The 18914-nt window shown below is 45.6% G+C and overlaps 1 protein-coding gene and 1 non-coding gene across 2 annotated transcripts; one reads left to right on the top strand and one right to left on the bottom strand.

The window, feature by feature from the left end:
• Positions 1–414: 414 nt before the first annotated feature.
• LOC144148127 (2-oxoglutarate and iron-dependent oxygenase domain-containing protein 2-like) lies at positions 415–18140 on the bottom strand. Its single transcript, XM_077679713.1, has 6 exons — positions 17967–18140; positions 16940–16996; positions 3079–3192; positions 1996–2044; positions 1760–1884; positions 415–609 (listed from the first exon to the last, which is right to left on the bottom strand). Exons 1-6 carry the CDS (start codon positions 18138–18140, stop codon positions 415–417), a joined length of 714 nt encoding a protein of 237 aa, XP_077535839.1.
• On the top strand, positions 13785–13856 carry Trnaa-cgc (transfer RNA alanine (anticodon CGC)). Its single transcript has one exon. It is a non-coding gene; the product is annotated as a tRNA-Ala (tRNA).
• Positions 18141–18914: the final 774 nt, after the last annotated feature.

The following is an 18914-nucleotide window of genomic DNA, read 5'->3' as shown; positions in this document are numbered from 1 at the left end:
ATCTCTCGACAAACTTGCCATACTATCGTTTTGCGCTGGTTCCCACCTGTGCCCGGGATACGTCATTTTTATATTCTGTACATTAGCCCATTCCGGGATGTGTCGCACAAGACTTGTAAGCTGGAATGAGGACGCCTTTCTCAAGCATTTTCTGGATTAATTAAAGTTTATTCTCTCTCTTTCTGCTTATGGACAGGGGATCCACCTGTAGAGGGTGTCAACTGTAGCCTCGCTAGCACAGTTCTAGAGGAAAGCTGCTCCTGGAACTCCTGTTCACCACATTTTTCTAGCGGGCTACGCAATTGGTGTTCGAAATGGATTATGCGATTGACGGAGCTTGCCTATAGTTGCAAGACGGCTGCGCGGTGGAGAGGCGACAACGGGCAATTGAAGTCGACGCATCTCAACCCGCAGTTATACCTCGGCGTTGTCGAAGCGGTACTCGAGACGCTGCTTGCTCCAGGGTGAGTTGAACGTAGTGAAGGCCACGTGCGAGTCGAGCCGCGAGCCCGTCCAACCCGGGAACAGTGCCTTGGCCAGGGGCGTCACGTAGCGATCGCGTAGAGGGGCCACGAACCCCTCGTCGAAGCCCAGGCGGCTGAGAACCGTCTGCGTAGAAACGCGTGGACCGTTCCTCATGACGGCAAGAACTTACGCCGGCATGCGGTCGGATGAATCGAGGAGTTCACTTGTCCTGTCCTCGCAGCACTTTTATTTAGAAAAATATAATTTGACCAGACCATTACACAGTCAAAATAAGCAATTATTGGCCGTTGTTGGCAGTGCAGCCTGCTCTGCAGTAAATGCATCCGTCAGCGCAGTTTGATATACGTTCCCGGCTCAAAACAACAAAACCAATATGGCTCTCATGGTGAGAATCTTTATTGTCTGTGAAGGTCTTAGGGTGTGGCCAGGGAACTGCCCGCAACGTGTGGGGCATGGATTACTTTATCATAAATTGTTATGAGTCAATACTGGCATAGTGAACAGCCGACAGCTTCCCCACAACAGCGTATACGCTGCAGTAATCTGCTTGCTCCACGGGGTGGTCCGTTCACGCGTATTGAGACTTCCGGAAGTTTAGGGACTATATTGTTGAGATGGTATGCAGAGATGCCGCCATATGCTACCTTAATCAACAGTTCTTCGTAAATAACGCTTCACTTCTTTATTTAACTGGGAATTTAAGCTTTCATTATATTCTACGTTGTAGTCGTCCGTGTCTACTGCAGGACAAAGTCCTCTTTTGAAGATGTTTCAGACGAATACTCATCCAGAGTGGGCAAATCCAGTAGAGGATATTGTGCACTGTTTGTGTCCCACTAAACGTTCCTAGTATGGTTACATCTGCCTAGTTTAGCTTCACTGCAAACGTGAAAACATTTTCTTTTATGTGTGAATACAAAGGAACGATTAAGAAGAACATTTAGGGCAAACACTAGCTCTTAAGTTAAATCCTTCATTCACATGTTTCAGCCAATTTCAGACATGTTCCTTGCCAGCACAGTTGGGATGGGTGCACTGAGAAACAATTTTTCAATTATGCAGCATAGGGGTTAAAACTCGCTCATATATATAAAGTAAAATACCACCACTGTGTCGGCCCTCACAGCCATAATAGCCCTACGTTTAATCAGGCTCTGATACCACAGCTGAGAGTGCACGTCATGCTAAAACGCAAGATAGCCATAGACGCACCTGTGTGAATGTATACCCCGTGAATGTACATGGATGAAAGAGGCTATACTATGGTGTGTACCTCGTAGTTGCTGAGGACGTTCGGCCTGATCCTGGGCATGTCGGAGCGCTCGAAGTGGTCCAGTTCGCGCAGAAGCTTGTCGGCGAACTCTTGGGTCAGCAGGGGGATCTGATAAACCTCCTTCTCTGGACGCCGGGCAATTGAATAATCAATTAGGAAATAATACAATAACTACAATCAATAACTACAATACAATCACTAAATATTCTTTCTTGCCAGGATAACTCTATGCTTACCTTTCGAAAAAACGCACGAAGCAGGCAGCTCGTCCTGTGTAGAGACCTTCTACACCATATCCAGGAAGTCGGGATGCAGATAGGCGTCCTGCATGGACAACGAAAAAAATGATATCTCGATGGCTTGCTTCCAGATCCCGGGCATATTTCGCTTTACAGTAATATATATGTTCATAAGTCGGCATACACATACATACGCAAACATACACATACATACGTACATACACTGTTGCAACCTTGAGGACGCACCCGAGCCGGGCTCTGTCGCTTCCGGCATACGTGTGGTAGCGTGTTGTAGAGCGAGCGGCCAGCCGCTGTTTGAGCCGTGAAGAAGTCCAGAAGCCGTAGGCTAACGTACCTGTTTACTTCATAGTGAGAGGTGAGCCGAAGCCAAAGAACAATGCCTTGACGGCCGTAGTAACAGTACAGGACTCGAGCAGAGTGACAGCATACTGCTCTAACAGGAATGGGTTACAGCGCTTGGGCAGCTCTATTTATACCCAAAAGCGGTAACGGTCAAAACGTCAACAAGCGGCAACACGCCACGAACGTCACAGACACCCACAACGCTCTTTCCAGAGTTCGTGAGCAGCCGGTAGCATCGGCGCACGTTGTGTCAGGGAGAGGGGGAGAGGAGGACTCCGCTGTGATTGCGGGGCCTCTCTGTCCTTGAAGAGCGTCGAAACGAGCCTCGCCGGCAGCCGCCGAAGATTTGAAACGGGTCGAAAGCGAAGCGTCTGGCCCAGTCTTGTCGAGGCATGAAAATATGAATCACTGACAAGAAGGGACCTGTTTCAAAGGCGCACGCAGTGGCTTCGCCGCACAGCCGAGGAGTGAAGCGGGAAACTATGGCGGCAGGCCGATTCGTAACAACATACATACATACATACATACATACATAAATACATACATACATACGTACATACATACATACATACATACATACATACATACATACATACATACATACATACATACATACATACATACATACATACATACATACATACATACATACGTGTATACATGCATGCTTGCTATATGTGTGTGCGTATTGAAGCGAGAACGCACGAGAATGCATACCTTGACGTCGTAGACGTGCGTGTCGAGGGGACTGTTACACCTGTTGTCGTCCTCCTCTTTGCATTTGGTCGCATCTGTCAGTTCCCTGTTTCGAGAGTTCACGACAGCCTTGATCTGCCCAGGAGATGCATGCAGGTGAGGGGACGGAATTTACGCACAGGGGATAAACCTGTGCCCAGGTGCTAACGTGAGCAGGCATACAATACCTCCCGCGATGGAGAATACCTTTAGCTACACAGCTGTGATTACAGCATTATCCGATTACTATTCTTGAACAGTTAACATGGCAGTTTTAGGGTTGTTCGCGTGCGGTGCACGTTTGGAAAAATTATTCTACTACTCAAGCTACAGTGGAGACAAAAAGACACACAAGGAAAAGAAAGGGACATACGCAGCGCCGACAGCCAAATTAATGTTTACACGGAAAACCTTAATACACATCTAAGATATGGAACAACCTAGTCCGCTTTAGTAATTTCTCTGGTTGTCCTATAGACACTCCTGCCCAACACAGTGCGTTGTTCAAACTTCGTGCGTACCCATGCTGCTTACAGTGAGCTGCCAAATGCCCTGTCCGCCCCCCTCTCACATTGCAATCATCTTCCCGCAAGTGATCTTCTATGCTGCATTCTGGTACATTCTAGAAGGACATAGAAACCAAGTTTTAAAGGCAACCGCCTAAACATGTGCCGCGCTAGTTTGTACATCTGTTTTTTTTTCTAGCTCCCTTCTTTGCGTTGGACTTTCTTCTATTACAGCAAAGCTGTATACTTGTACAGTCAAAAGGTTCCATCTCCGATGGCAAAAACGCCAAGGCGCCAAGGCCTAAGACGCCGAGCGCATGTGTCAGGCTAATCAGGCATACAACATTTAGCTAATTCATTTTAGGAAACCACAAAACAAGCATCGAAACAGCATTATGGATCATACGGCACTTGTGAAAAATGCGTCCCCCCCCCCACCATATGTTCCTGGTAAATATTATGTTTGCCGATTATCTTTGAAGGCTAGGCAGGACTGGTGTCAATAAATAAAGCAGTTTTTGCGCCACACGCCGAGCGCATGGCATGACCCATCTTTTGCCACCAGAGAAGCCGAGCATAGTGTCAGTAGATAAGGTGTTATAGTAGCGCTTCCGAGGCACACAAATTAGCAACGGCGGCCAGTATCAGTGTTGCGTGATTGCCGCTTCTACTGCCTCGCCGTAGAGTTCGACGGGGTCGTTTGTTAACAACGCTACTGAAGATGCAGCAAAACGGCATCTTAGTACCCACTTCTGCTGCTTAAATGCTGTTGTACGCGTTATCTTTGATTCGCATGCGGAACGACGGCAGTCGCGCTCAGCCGCAGAGCTGCAGGGAGGACAAGCAAAGTCTACCAGAGTTGACTGAAAAAAAACGCATAAACAAAATGGCGACGCCCATGAACCGCCACAGTGTGAACAAATGTCACGTAAAGCGAACTGACCTATGATCACGGCGGCGGCACGGGAAAATAGGAAAAAAGAGTGCGGATATTCTGTACGCTTATCTAGTGACACTAGCCGAGCGCAAGCGAAAAGCCCGTCGAGACGACGAGAAACATTACGTACCCTCCTCCAGCACTATTTGTACTGATTGACAACAGGTTTTCTGGAAAGCCACTTTCGCAGGGCGGGGTGGCGAACAATTTTCTTTGCCTTCATTTATCCCTGTCTTTCTTTCTTTACATGTTTGTTCATTTCCATCTTGATTCATTCCTTCCGTCCTGTATTTATCGCGCATTTAAAGCCCTTAATCAATGAAGCACAAAAAGAACCACAGAAAAATCGCGCGACCCTACAAGAATCACCACTCAATTTTCGTCTATCTGTGACGCATAAGCAGTCAAAAAACTCCTCTTAGCACCTTCGAGCACCCTTCGTCCTCACAGAGCTTCGTCCTCACATAATGCAATCGTCCTTACCGAAACTTGGCTATCCTCAGAAATTCCGTCATGCGATTATTTTAGGGATAATTATGTTGTTTTCCGAAGTGACCGTACTGGCCCCACTTCTAAAAGTTGCGGTGGTGGAGTGCTCATTGCGGTGGACAAGTCGTTGAACTGCCGTCGTCGCTCAGACCTCGAAACTGCTGCAGAATCAGTCTGGGTGGAGCTTCTCGGCGGTAGAAAAAATAGTATCCTAATTACCACCTTTTATATACGTCCATCCATAAACTCCGCCAAATTTCAGCCCTGTGTCACATCAATAGATATGTTGTTAATGCGTACCCAGACATTAAATTTCTTATATACGGGGACTTCAACGTTCCCGGTGTAGACTGGGATGATGGCACGGTCAGACACGATCATCATTACATTTCCCAGAAGGGCTACTGTCTGTTATACTTTATTTCTTTCACTGGTCTGGAACAAAGTAATAGGTGCAAAAACATTTGTGGTAATGTTTTAGACCTTTGCTTTTCCAACCAGGCGAGCATTACCATTTCTCTGTCGGATACCTTGCTGGTCCGTCCCGACAAATTTCATTCTGTCCTTCATATCTCACTGCCGTATGTGTCGGGGCAATCGAGGTGCTCCGGCCATTCTGCACATCCGACGTACAATTATGCTGCTGGAGATTACGTTGCTTTTTATAACTACTTATGTAACACTGACTGGTCTCTCCTCGTCAAACTTCCCTCTGTTGATGACCAAGTCGAGAAACGTTCTACAATTATTCATCAAGGAATGCAAATGTTTATACCAAGAACGTACGGAAAGAAATCTAAATTTCCCAACTGGTTTTCTGCGGAACTGCGAAAGGCTTTAAAATGTGAAGCCCGTGCTCACAAGAAAATTCGCGGGCTACAATCCGAAGCTTGGAAAAAGGAGTTTAAGTATTTGAGAGCCCTGTGAAAAGAGCTGTATGATCGCGATCGGTCAGACTACATAGCCAAGGTAGAAATCAGTGTGTTCGCTATCGACCTGCTGGCAAGGTTGTCGAAATCGTTAACCTTCTAGACGACAATGGAAACCCGATTGGAGACGTTGGTAATGCCTTTGCGGATCATTTCAGCTCAGTATTTCCAAAGGGTGAAGTTAACATGTTGTCCAACTCTTCCTCTGCCTCGTCTAATTTCTGCGTTCCCAGAATAAGTGAGGGCGACGTTCGGAAAGCCCTGAAGCGCCTCAAACCGTCATTTTCCTGTGGCCCTGACGGCATTCCTCCCCCAATATTAAAAACCTATGGGGAGCTTCTGATTCCCATACTAACCGCTATATTTAATAATTCAATTCAGTCTGCTACTTTTCCAGCAGCCTGGAAGTTAGCACGCTTGGTCCCTGTCTTCAAAACTGGTGCTAAAGGTAGTGCTAGAAACTATCGGCCTATTTTGCTACTGTGTGCGGCGTCTAAGCTTTTTGAGACTGTGTTGCACGATGTTTTAACTTCCAGTGTTAAGGGCATACTAATTTCCGAACAGCACGGGTTTATGTCCGGACGTTCCACAACCACTAACCTCGTTTCTTTCATGCAGCGAGCGTCCGAAGCGGTTCATCATAGGAGGCAGCTTGATACTGCGTACTTTGACCTGAGCAAGGCTTTTGATGTGGTCAGTCACCCATTGTTAATTTCTAAACTGTCACTCCTAAACATAGATAATTTGATTCTTGACCTCCTAATTAGTTACTTGCGTGGGCGGACCTGCTACGTAAATGTTAACGGCCAGCAATCCTATCGTTACTGCGTTTGAAGTGGTGTGCCACAGGGGTCTGTTCTAGGCCCTCTTTTGTTTTCTTTATTTGTCAATGATGTTTCAGCTGCTATAAGGCATTCTTCTTTTTTACTTTATGCTGATGACATCAAGATTTTTATGAAAGTTTCGTCTCTTAGCGGCTGCGGGCATTTGCAAAGAAACGTGGATGCATTTACACTCTGGTGTAAAGAGAACGAACTGATAGTGAACGCCGCGAAAACCAAAGTGTTGTCATACACGCGTAAAACAGACTGCCGGCTTTATCACTACTTAGTTCACGATGTTACTTTGCCTCGAATCTCGACGACAACTGATCTTGGTGTGCAATTTGATAACCAGCTGACTTTTATACCGCACGTTCGATTCAACAAACAGCGAGCTCTCCGCCGCTTGGGCATGGTCTGCCGGATGTCTAAAGAATTCCGTAGTGCAAAGTCCTTCCTGAAACTGTACTCCACTGTCTGTCGTGCCGTGCTGGAATATGCCTCGGTTGTCTGGAATGGTACATGCAAATCGAACAGCAGGGCCATTGATAAAGTGCAGAATAAGCTGCTGTCCATACTTAGACATCGCTTCCCTCACGAGTATCACCGTCTTGACTCTGGACCACGGTGCTTGCAAGTGCTGCCTGAGCTAAAGGCTAGGCGCAATACAGCTGACCTCTTATTTCTTTTTAAGCTCATACATGGACAAATTAGCAGTGCGGAAGTGCTTTCGGAGCTCCAGCTAACAGTGCCTATTAAAACCACAACAAAATGTCATCCTTTTCGTACTCTCAGCTCCTGTAACCGACATTGCCCGCTGTTCAGGCTGCAGAGCACGTGTAACTTCTACTTTGCAGACGTAGATATTTTTAACAGCTCCCTCAATCAGTTCAGTTCAGACACATACAGAATTGTCATTCGCTAATATGCTCCCTCTTATTCTCTTACATGGAACTATATGGAATATTCCTTTGCTCCGTCATACTGAATGGATCTTGTTCTTGTTATAGTAACTTCTTTTTACCTGCTTACCTTACTGTATAGAGAGTATGCTGTTTATATGACTCTTTTGTTGTTTTCCATTTTATGGATTGCTGTTATAAGGTTATACGATTATCTGTAGTGTGCAGATGTTCTGTTTCATCGGTACGATGTAATTACGAATTCTGTTGTATCCTGTCAGTTTTGTTTGTGTTCATTGCATGTAGTGTATACGCTATCTACGTTTTGTAGTGGTTTGTACGGTATACTTTGTAATATACATTCTAAAAGTTATTTTTTTCCTACTCTATTTTAACGCTGTCAAAGTGTTCGTTGCTTTCACTTTTTGTTTTCCTTTTTTTTCAGCTTTATCCATTTGTGTACCAGCACCAAGCCCTCACGGCTGTTCCTGGGCACAATAAAGATACATGATTGATTGATTGATTATTATTATTATTATTATTATTATTATTATTATTATTATTATTATTATTATTTCAAGATGGCGCCTAGCAAGGATTGTTGTGTTCTTTGCTCTTGCGTTTTTTATGGCAAACAAAAGTTTTTCCGCTGCATTGCCTGTAAAAAACGCGTGCACGCGAAGTGTGTTGTGTGGCCGGACGCTGAGCTTCAACTCCTGAGATCTGGCGCTCGGCCGTTCAAATGCAACATCTGTCAAACGGTTGAGGTGGCGGCTAGGCCTAGTGGAGCCAGCGACGACTTCGGCGCGCCCGCAAGCAGGGCTTCTTCCCCCTGCTCCCTTCGTCAAGACTCACCGACAGTCGTCAAGAAGGCACCGGCGCCCCCGCTCCAACCGGGTGACCTTGGTGCCGAACCTGCCGGTCTTCGCGCGCTCCTCGCTGACGTGCTGGAGGGAATTTCCTTTCTCAGCGACCAAGTGGCCGGGCTGCGCGAGGACAACGACCTTCTGCGCCGGGAAAACGCGCGGGCTTTTGCCTGCCTCCGTCAGGAGAGGGAGGGAGACCGCGCCCATTATGCGAAGTTGGTCACTTCCCTGCGTGCAGAGGTTTGCTCCCTGCGAGCTGAATTGCTTCGCCGTCCCGCTGCTTTGCAGAATGGAATGCGCGGCAGCTCGGGGAAGCCTTCTTTCACCCAAGCTGTTTACAATGAAGTGCCATCCTCGTCGGCTACGTCGGCTCCGCTGCAGGCGGTGTCTCCGGCGTCTCCTACACTGCACACAACTCCGTCCACCCCTTTCCCAGTGCTTTCCGTGTCTGTGCCTGACTGTCACCCTCCCAGTTTTGAGAAGAAGCGCCGAAGCCGGGCATGTGTGGGTGCGTCAGACACATCTGGACTGGTCGTCGTTTCGCAGCCGAAGCGCCCCAAAGCTATGTTTGTTTCCAAGCTTTCTCCGACCACCACCCCTGCCAGTCTCAATGCTCATCTGTCAACTTTAGGTGTCTCGCCCTTGAGCTGCCGACGACTGAAGACTAAATTCGACACCTATGCATCCTTTTATATTTCCTTGAATGAAGAGTGTCTCGAGCGCCTAAATGACCCCGCTGTTTGGCCGAAAGACTGCCTCTTTAAGGAGTTTCGAGGCATGTTTCGCGAAGGCATGCTTCACAGCTCTGAGCGCATCACGTAAGAAAAACAACCATGACTAGTTTAGATGTTTTTTATCAGAATGTGCGAGGTCTTCGAACTAAGGCGACTGAATTTTTTGGTAACGTTCTGGCATCTTGCTTTCCGTTAATAGCTATATCTGAAACTTGGTTGTGCCCTGATATCCTATCCAGAGATTATTTTCCTCAAAATTACCATGTATATCGTAATGATCGTGCTTTAACGGGATGCAAACAAAAAGGGGGCGGGGTCCTTCTCGCCGTTGACAAATCTCTCCCGTGTGTGCTACGTAGCGATATTGATAACGCAGATGAGTCTTTATGGGTCGAAATTCATTTCTCTAAAACTGAAAAACTTCTATTTGGTGTTTTTTACATTCCTCCTGATGTAGCTCCTGAGGCGTTCAATAAGTTAATCTCCTCCATTGAACAGGTGCTTATCACTCATGGCAACCGCAAAGTCCTCCTGCTTGGAGATTTTAATGCTCCTGGCGTGGAGTGGAGCCAGCTAACTTGTTCCCACTACAACCACCACATTGAACAGAAGGGTAATAGGTTGCTAGATTTTTTGGCTTTCACTTCTATGGCACAGTGTAATCGCATAAAAAATTGCAGTGGAAATATTCTGGACCTGTGCTTTTCGAACTTTGATGGCGTTAGTGTGTTGCACTCTGATTGTTCTTTAGTAATACCGGACAGATTTCATCCTCCTCTTTCTATTTCCTGTTGCCTCCCTTCATTGCTCCACCGTTCCGTAAATTCCAACAACACGCAACCTCATTACGCTGTCGCCAGGGGAGATTATGCTGGGCTGTATGGCTATTTTTCCGCTGCCCCTTGGTCGACCGTCATTGACCACACTGATGTCAATGAACAAGTCGACCGTTTCACAGAGATTGTGCTTTCGGGTATGAAGGAATACATCCCGCAATATTTACCGAGGAGGTTCAAGTTTCCACACTGGTTTTCTTCTGAATTGCGGGATGCCCTGAAACTCAAGGAACGTGCGCACAGAAAGATGAAGCGCTCTGGTGCCAACCAGTTTGCTCAGGAATTCCGGCGCCTACGTGCCCTATGTAAAATATTGCACAAACGTGATCATACTTCGTACCTGGCGTCGGTAGAAACTAAAGCAACTCACCAACCGGGAGCCTTCTGGAAATACATTCATTCTAGATCTAGTACAACTAAAGATTCTATTCGTCTTCTAGACTCCAACGGCGATGAGGTTGTCAAGGTGGCCGACTGCATTGCTCGTCAATTTTCTTCTTTTTTTGGGATTAGCGGTGGTAGTGACAACAGCAGCGCCCCTTGTCACCAGGGCGAGAACTCCGGTTGTTTACAACTGGACGAGAACATCATTCGGACCAGCATCAAGCGGCTCAAGCCCTCGCTTTCTTGTGGGCCAGATGGTATTCCTGCTGCAATCCTAAAAACATATGCAAATATATTCGTTCCTGTGTTCACTTCAATATTTAATAACTGTCTCCGGTCGGGAACGTTTCCTCGCTCATGGAAAATCTCTCGCGTATTCCCTGTTTTCAAGTCAGGCCTAAAAACTGATGCTATAAACTATAGGCCTGTCTCGCTGCTTTGTTCTGACTCTAAAATTTTCGAGTTATCTCTTCATACGGTCTTGTCTTTCTCATTTAAACATGTCCTCATTCCTAATCAACATGGATTTATGCGTGGTCGTTCAACTTCCACGAACCTTGTATGCTTCATGGAGAAGGCTGTCCCAGCAATCGTTGGTAGAAGCCAACTGGATGTGGTCTACTGTGACATGAGCAAAGCCTTTGATGTTGTCAACCACTCGTTATTGCTTGCAAAGCTCACTCTGTTAGATGTACACGCTTCTTTGGTGGGTCTTATACGTTGTTATCTCAAGGAGCGATATGTAAGTGTTAACGGTCAAACATCATTTAGGTACAAAGCAACCAGTGGTGTACCCCAAGGCTCCGTCCTGGGTCCCCTTCTTTTTTCCATTTTCATTAACGATGTTGCTTCTGCCATTCAAAATTCTTCTTTTTTGTTGTACGCTGATGATATAAAAATCTTTAGAGAAGTGCGTAGTGTTCAGGACTGTAATTCTCTTCAGGTTGATATTGTGTCATTCCATCGTTGGTGCACCAAAAACGACCTTATTTTGAACCCTTCAAAAACTAAAGTTGTCTCCTATAGTAGAAAAACTCAACAACTGCAATACCCTTATGAAATTGCAGGCACCACACTGCCGAGGGTGACCGAAATTCGGGACTTGGGAGTACTGTTTGATTCTTCTCTGACTTTCTCTTCCCACATTGCACAAATTACCCGTCGGTCTCTTCGTTGTCTGGGTGCTGTTTGCAGGTATTCTAGAGAGTTTAAAGGTCCGCTTCCTTTCTTAAAGTTGTATTCGGCTCTCTGCTTACCTCTTCTTGAATACGGGTCTGTTGTCTGGAATGGAACTTGCAAGTCCAATAGTGACCGTATCGAAAGGGTTCAAAATAAGTTCCTTTCTATCTTTAAGCACCGCTTCCGTCATGTGCAAGACGACGCAAACGGCATCATGTCTCTTCTGAAAAGCATTCCTTCCCTTCGGTGTCGACGAATGCGAGCTGATATTATCTTTCTCTATAAACTTCTTCATGGTAATATTTTGTGTGACGATTTGGTTACACTTATCAATGTCAATTTGCCAAATAAACTTTTCAGAAAATTTCCAGCTTTCAGACCAGTTGCTTTAAATAGCCGACGCTCGTCCATCTGCCGAATACAATGCGCATATAATGAATATTCCGTTCGGCTTGATATATTCCAGAGCTCCTTTACTTTGTTCTCTAATGAGTTGAAAACTGTTGTAGCTTAAGTCCTTTATGTCATTCCAAATTTATGTACCCTATGTATTATGTGCAAACTGTTCTTGCTTGCTTTTCACTTTTTCTTGTTTTGTGTTGCTTGAATATTTGTACGTTTTTAGTGTCAGTGTTGGTAATGCTGAAGCTTTTCCCCCTTTTTTTTTGGAACTTTCTAATATGTTGTTAGAAAACCTTGGCTATATACGTATACTCTATGTCATGTTGATTGAATATTTGCTTGTATAGTTCCTATTTTTCACATCTACTGAACGTTTTGCTGGCCGAGTGGCATGGCTTGCAACACTAAGCCTGCCTTTTCTTTTTTGACTGTCTGTTCTTTTTTTTCCTTTTTTGCTTTCTAAGATTTCTGTAACTATTTTTACTTTATTGTTTATGTCATACATATAGTTTGTGTATGTTGTCTTGTCTTAATTGTAGTGTTTTTTTTTTTTTGTATGGTATACCAGTACCAAGACCCTAGGGTTGTTCCTGGGCACCGAAAATAAAGGTTGATTGATTGATTGATTGATTATTATTATTACGCAAGGGTATTGATGATGACGGCAAGTAAGAGCTTTGATTCCTTTTGTCAGAATCTCCATGGACTTCGCACTAAGCGAGCGGAATTTTCTTAAATGTCATTTCTTTTTTCTTGCCTGTTATTATTCTGACCGCAATGTGGTTGTGTCCGGACATAATTTCTAATTCTTTGTTCCATCCGCTCAAACCATGTAAAAAAACGCAAGCATTGGAAGTTTTTCCAACAGATTACCCGTAGTATGCCCCACATATGTTTGAGGATTTCACCTCCCGTTACCCTACCTGTGCATCGTATTTATTCCTTTCGTGAGATAGGGCGCACGTTAGAGGCGCTCGAAATGTGACGAAAACCCGCTTTTTGGGATTGTTGTTAGCTTCAGTCATCGATAACGTCCTTTAGTATTTATTTGAAAATTTTAAAATCCCTGCAGTAGTTATTTTTGCCAAAAAAACTTGGCAAATACTTGAAGCCTCCCGCACTAGTATTTTTCAAACTCACGTAAACGCCTCACATCCTTTACAACTTCGAAGTCTAATCTGTGCCGCATTTAGTTTTCTTAGGTTAGCGGCAGCTAAGCACTGCATGTGCTTCACATAACGCGCCAAAATCGAGCGAGAGCGCACATTATTTCCTCGCAGAGCCGCAACATGTTCAGTCGTCAATACTATTAACAACAAAGAAGCCGGTGCCAGTCTACGCAGAGCCGCAGCTTCCGGTACCACCGGCGCATTTTCGCGGGCTGTGTCCACGAGGCTGTCGCTGTGTGCGTAGAGTGGCACGTACACGCGAGGTGGAAAAACAAGACAAAGTACACAAGGGAGCCCCTGTGTACGTTAAGATTGTTACCACGTCCGGCTTTATCTATGAAACCGGTGGTGGTAGTACATTTGATAAGGCTCCCATACCTTCGCTGGGAAACAAGCGATCGATTGCGACTTCCTGGACTCTGGAAGGTCATATTTAGGTTTAATTGGCGCTCCTTAGAATGATTAACACCGTACAAGTGTGTAGAATCGAGACGCCTCTATGTAGTCGGCTTTTACATGGCAGGTCGCCGTCCTGGGGGTGTAGCTCAGTGGTAGAGCGCTCGCTTCGCATGTGAGAGGCCCCGGGTTCGAACCCCGGCACCTCCAGTTTCTTTTTTGTAGTTACTACGTTGTTATAAAAAGGAGCACACGTAGTCTCATGTTGTCTTTTGTATTTCCCGTAACGTATTCTTAGTTTCAGAACGGAGTACTTCGCTCTTTTACCACTCGATCGTTCCCTTTGAAGGGACGGCACGGACCCACTCCAAAACCTATTTTAATATGAGTGGGATGGCGCCCATACTGGCACTTGGGCTTATCGTCTGTGTAGACTCTTGCACGATATTTTGGAATGAAATTATTGTGTCCAGCCTGCACAGTCTGGTCTTAACTACGACTTTTCCTACAGGGCGCGCCCTGTTAATAATGGACGACTACGCGAAGGACGCGTCGCTCAGCACATAATGGTGATGTTTTTTGCGGTGTATACGTATATGACGGAATGCTTTACAGCGCCACCTGATATTTTGCCACCTTCAGCGATCGATCGCTGCAAAAAGCCATAATTTTCGTTTTCACAGTCACTGTTGTCGCGTCTTCGGTAACTCTCGGTAAATACACCGATGATGATGATGATTATGATGATTGCTATTGGTTTCCCCTTTGAAGCGGGGTGATGACATGTCATCTCCCCAAAAAGGACTAATATAACCATGTTTTACACTCTTGGTTTAATACTAGCGCTGCTTAGGGCAGGCACTAAAGTTTATTAGGCCCGAAATACTTTCTTTTCCCTGTTACAGGTGGTAACTGTCCTAGGCAATATTCCCCTATTTGCTTTTCGTCCACCAGCATTCTAATCTTCTTTTCGTCCCCACGAAAGCCTTGAAGTTAACTTCCTCTCTGATACCCTTAAATCCTAGGGCTTATGGAAGCCCAATATTCCCTTCATGTAGATTTGGATGGGTACCCTCACATTCTAACACTATGTGCCGCATAGTTTCTGTTTCTTTTCCGCAGACCACACATACCCCATCATTTTGTGAATACTTCCCCACAAAACTCTTAGTTCGCAGGCAACCTGCTCTAGCCTCAAAAAGCAAAGCACTGCCCTGGGAATTATCGTAGAAATTTTCCTTTCTGATGTTCATTTTCTCAGCCTTGTGCATCTCGAACGACGTTTTAGCTTCCATTTTTTCCCTCCATTTATTCGTTTCAATCTGCCTTGCTTTTTTTTGGTTAACTTGGCTGTTTTCGATTCTCCACTGTTGTTTCCGTATTTAATCGTTAGCCTTCTAGTCTTTCTTAACCACTGCGTGTCCACGTTTTTCAAGTATAGGTACCTAAAAACCTTAGCTGCCCACCTTCGTTGATTCATTGCCCTCAACCTCATCTCAAAGCATATTTTACTCTGAGCTTCTCTAACTTCAAACGACGCCCAGCCCGTATCTCCCTGAACTGCTTCGTTAGTGCTTTTTCCATGCGCGCCTAAGACCAAACGTCCTACCGTTCTCTGGTTTACTTCAAGGCCTGATAGAACGTCTGATTTTAAGCACAGTACAGCATTCGCAAACGTGAGACCCGGAACCATTACTCCTTTCCACATTCCTCTTACTATTTCATATTTGTTATACCGCCACAGAGCTCTATGCTTCATTATAGCTGCGTTTTGCTTTCCCTTAACCTTAAGTTGCTCCTCGTGAGTACTTAAGTAGTTATCTCCTGCGTTTATCCACACTCCCAAATATTTATATCCCTTCACTCTAGGTAATTCGCCTTGCTGGATAGACACTACGTCGGTAGTAGCGTCGTTGAAAACCATTATTCCTGATTTTTCTGCACTGAAATTTAACTCGTGGTCAGTGGCTTCCTGGCCGCTAATATTTATTAGCCGCTGCACACATCCCACGACCCCCCCCCCCCTCCCCGAAAAATAGACTCCCCAACCACGAGAACCTTTCCCGGGATTCAGTGGTTTATACAAAATTTCGATTTTGTGGCGGTGTCGAAATCCTTCTGGGGTTGTGTGTGTGTGTGTGTGTGTGGGGGGGGGGGTGTATAAATCTCTGCCGGGATTTATGCACCAGGAGAATTTCAGCACCCCTCCAGAATAGAAATCCTAGATAATCCCCTGACATGAAGCTACGGCGGTACGCGAGCATTAATCAATTGCTGTCAACACTGCGGCATTGCTTGACGCTAAATCCAGTAATCTCAAGTTAACTCGAACTCCGATATGTCGAAGTATAGGTTACGTCAAAACTTTTTTTTTTTGATGTACATTTACCTCCAATAGGTGTCATGCACGTATTTTCCCCACTTTATCTAGAAACGGTTTCGGGGGGACTACGGATATTTCGAAATGTTGATACAGATTACACAAGGCAAGGTCCTCTACAGGCAGCTGACATACGGTCTCTGTTCAAACGCTGCTCCCACTGTATACGCACCGAACGCGGCCGTGAATGGCAAATTTGAAATTCACGATGCACAGGGCCGATGTTCCCATTACCGGAATGCTGACCGACGCCTACATCATTGAGAGAGCTGTGGGCGATGCAGCTGATTATGAGGACGAAGAGCTAGGAGCCTGGGGAAAGTGCCTATAATGACAGAAACAACAAAGATGCTGCTGCTGCTTCGCAACAAGGTAGAATGTAGCGGTGGCTGCCAACAATTGATGCGATGCATTGAGCAGCTGGTGGACGCTTTTCTTGGACCGGAGGCGAACACGAAAACAGGCGAGCATAACGCAGTTCTTTCTACCGCAATAATGAACACTCGTTTTCCCCGCGAACTTTTTTGCCTTTGTTACGAAAGCTCCCGTGCGCAATTGAGTTTTACCAGCATTAGCTCTTATTTCAATTACGTGCCGCAAATTTCCGGCGTTTCGCTTAACTCGAAACTCCACCTGTCTAGAAATTTTCAGCGTATTTTACGACGCCGAGGTAACGAGGGATTACAGTAAATGTGACGTGCATAAGGCGATGGTCGGGAGGGGGGTGCGACTAGTCAGAAGCATTGAAAAACAAATCCAACAATAAACAAACACAAACACCGTCTAGGAAAATAGTGATAAATGCGTAAAACTCTGTGCAGCTTGAAGGTTTAGTAACAAAACTTCGCATATTTTTTTCAAGAACTGCAGTCATCAAAGCTCGTCTTCAGCGGTTCAGTCGATCGTGCCTTACCCCATCAAGGATGCCTTCTTTCTGCTCCGGGGAGCCGAAGCCGTACCAGCGCAGCTGCTGCAGGACGTAAAACAAAGCGAACAAATCATGCATTAGGGGTCTGCAGGGACGGGTGCCGATTATACAGTTTAACGGATTATTCGGCACGAATCAACCAATTCTCAAATTAATTCAACGTATTTATTCAAAGAAACAAAAAGCTTTCAACCCAGTCTCCAGCAAGACGGATGTTTTCACTGCAGCGTCTCTGTCATCAACACGCCGACACGGTGACGGCGAAATAATTTTAGACATAACCGAAAATATAGTAGAGCAGTTGAGGAAAGCAAAAACGTTTTCGGTTGGAGCGTGTTTCCAGCCCTCTACAATACCATTCCAGTTGCGCTAAACCTAACCCGCATGGCGCCGACGTTACCACGAGGCCAGCACGAGGCTTAACACGAAAGCACCATTACCGTAATGTATAAGCCTGGATCTTGCTACAATTGAAAGGGAACTCGCCACCATGGCCGTTTATCGGTTCTATAGGGTTTTTTTTGCATTACCACCGGTTATTTATACGTTTAAGATTAATTCGCGTATACCACACCGAAGGCAGCGCGCTTATGCGTGTGTGTAGTTATTTTCATGAAGTTTTACATGACGAAAAAAAAGACAGCTTCCACCTTTTTTTTTCGCTGAATTTGAATGACTTGTTTTCACGAATAAAACCTATGAGCACGCTGTAGTTTCGTGAAGTTATTTGAAGGCGGATTATTTGAACAAATGAATGATATACAACAAGCTCACGCAGAAGTTGGAGGGGAAACTGTTGAACCGAGTAACAGAAAATTCGCATAAAAATAATTTAAATTAGTGAAACGATTAGAATGCGGCGTAGGAAAAAATTTTGCACTTGTTAAAATATTGTAGCCCGGCCCGGGCTATAAATCAGCTAGCTGTTCCAAAGGACACGTAACCGATATCAGGGAGAGCTATTCCAAACGACACGTAGTTGATATTGCAGAGTAGATAGCCGTAGACTTACTGTGCTGAACTCCCGCAGGATGGCATCGCGGCCGACATAATTCACTCTCATGTCCAATTCTGGAACCACGGTGTCAATTTTCGGGTAACAGGCACAACGGTAGAACCTCTGCCGCTTCGTGCTCCTGCCTACGTGGTAGGGGTGGTAGTGCCAGGACGCGTATTCCCAAACCATATCCCGTAGGGGCCCAGGGCGACCACACCCCCTAAGCAGGGGCGCAGCCAAGGATATTAAAAAAAATTGCAATTTTTTAGCGTCCTTGGACGCAGCACCGTGACGTCTCTACCTATATGTGCGCGACTTCATGCGAGGTGGATTCTTCTTTTTTCCCCCTCCCCTCGTTTCGACTGCTTGGCAGGCAGCCGATGGTTTCGCTCCGTGGGCGGGGCTGGCCTGCGGCGCTGGGGAAGCTGACGCACATGTGGTAGAAGCTAACCTTTTGTACGTGAGCCCCTGATCTCTCCGCGCTCTTCTTGCGCACCTGCAAGTTGACGCTGACCTCCGATCGTGTTCCTAAATAGGCGCTCGACTCTGTGCTCGAAGTGCACGCGCGCGCGGATTGGCGCTTTCACGCGCATGTGGCAATTATACACGGTCCGGAAAGCAAACACCCTCATTGAAAGCTCATTCTACAGCACACAGAAGGGTATACAATTGAGTTGGGTGCTCTTTCAGTATATACACAGCTCAAAACACGATTCGGTGCTGTAGGCAAGGATTACAAGAAAGGCAGCCAATTACCCATGACTACATTTACAAACTGTCCTACTCTTGCGAAATATTACAGCTGCATGAGCTGCTACATTTTGGCACTTTCATAAGCACTATTACATTGAATTTCGTTAACATTAACTTCATTGCATTATTCTTTATCAGGAACAGTGCCACTAAGGAAAACATTGACATTTTGTTAACAGCAATGGAAGGTGTGAATCGTTCTTGCAAGGG

The sequence above is a fragment of the Haemaphysalis longicornis genome, unplaced genomic scaffold (assembly GCF_048455015.1).
Source record: "Haemaphysalis longicornis isolate Haplotype H1 unplaced genomic scaffold, Haemaphysalis longicornis Haplotype H1 scaffold_78, whole genome shotgun sequence".
NCBI lineage: Eukaryota > Metazoa > Arthropoda > Arachnida > Ixodida > Ixodidae > Haemaphysalis > Haemaphysalis longicornis.
Note: the sequence above shows the minus strand (reverse complement) of the source record. Positions and strands in the feature narration are given on the sequence as shown.

What these genes read in the sequence shown, in the direction of transcription:
- LOC144148127 (XM_077679713.1), bottom strand. Translation starts at nt 18,140, where the DNA reads ATGGTTTGGGAATACGCGTCCTGGCACTACCACCCCTACCACGTAGGC. An exon ending in AAGAAGGCATCCTTGATGGG is followed by an intron (nt 3,193 to 16,939) that starts GTAAGGCACGAT and finishes TCTCCTGGGCAG; the next exon opens with ATCAAGGCTGTCGTGAACTC. An exon ending in CGCACGTCTACGACGTCAAG is followed by an intron (nt 2,045 to 3,078) that starts GTATGCATTCTC and finishes GATATGGTGTAG; the next exon opens with AAGGTCTCTACACAGGACGA.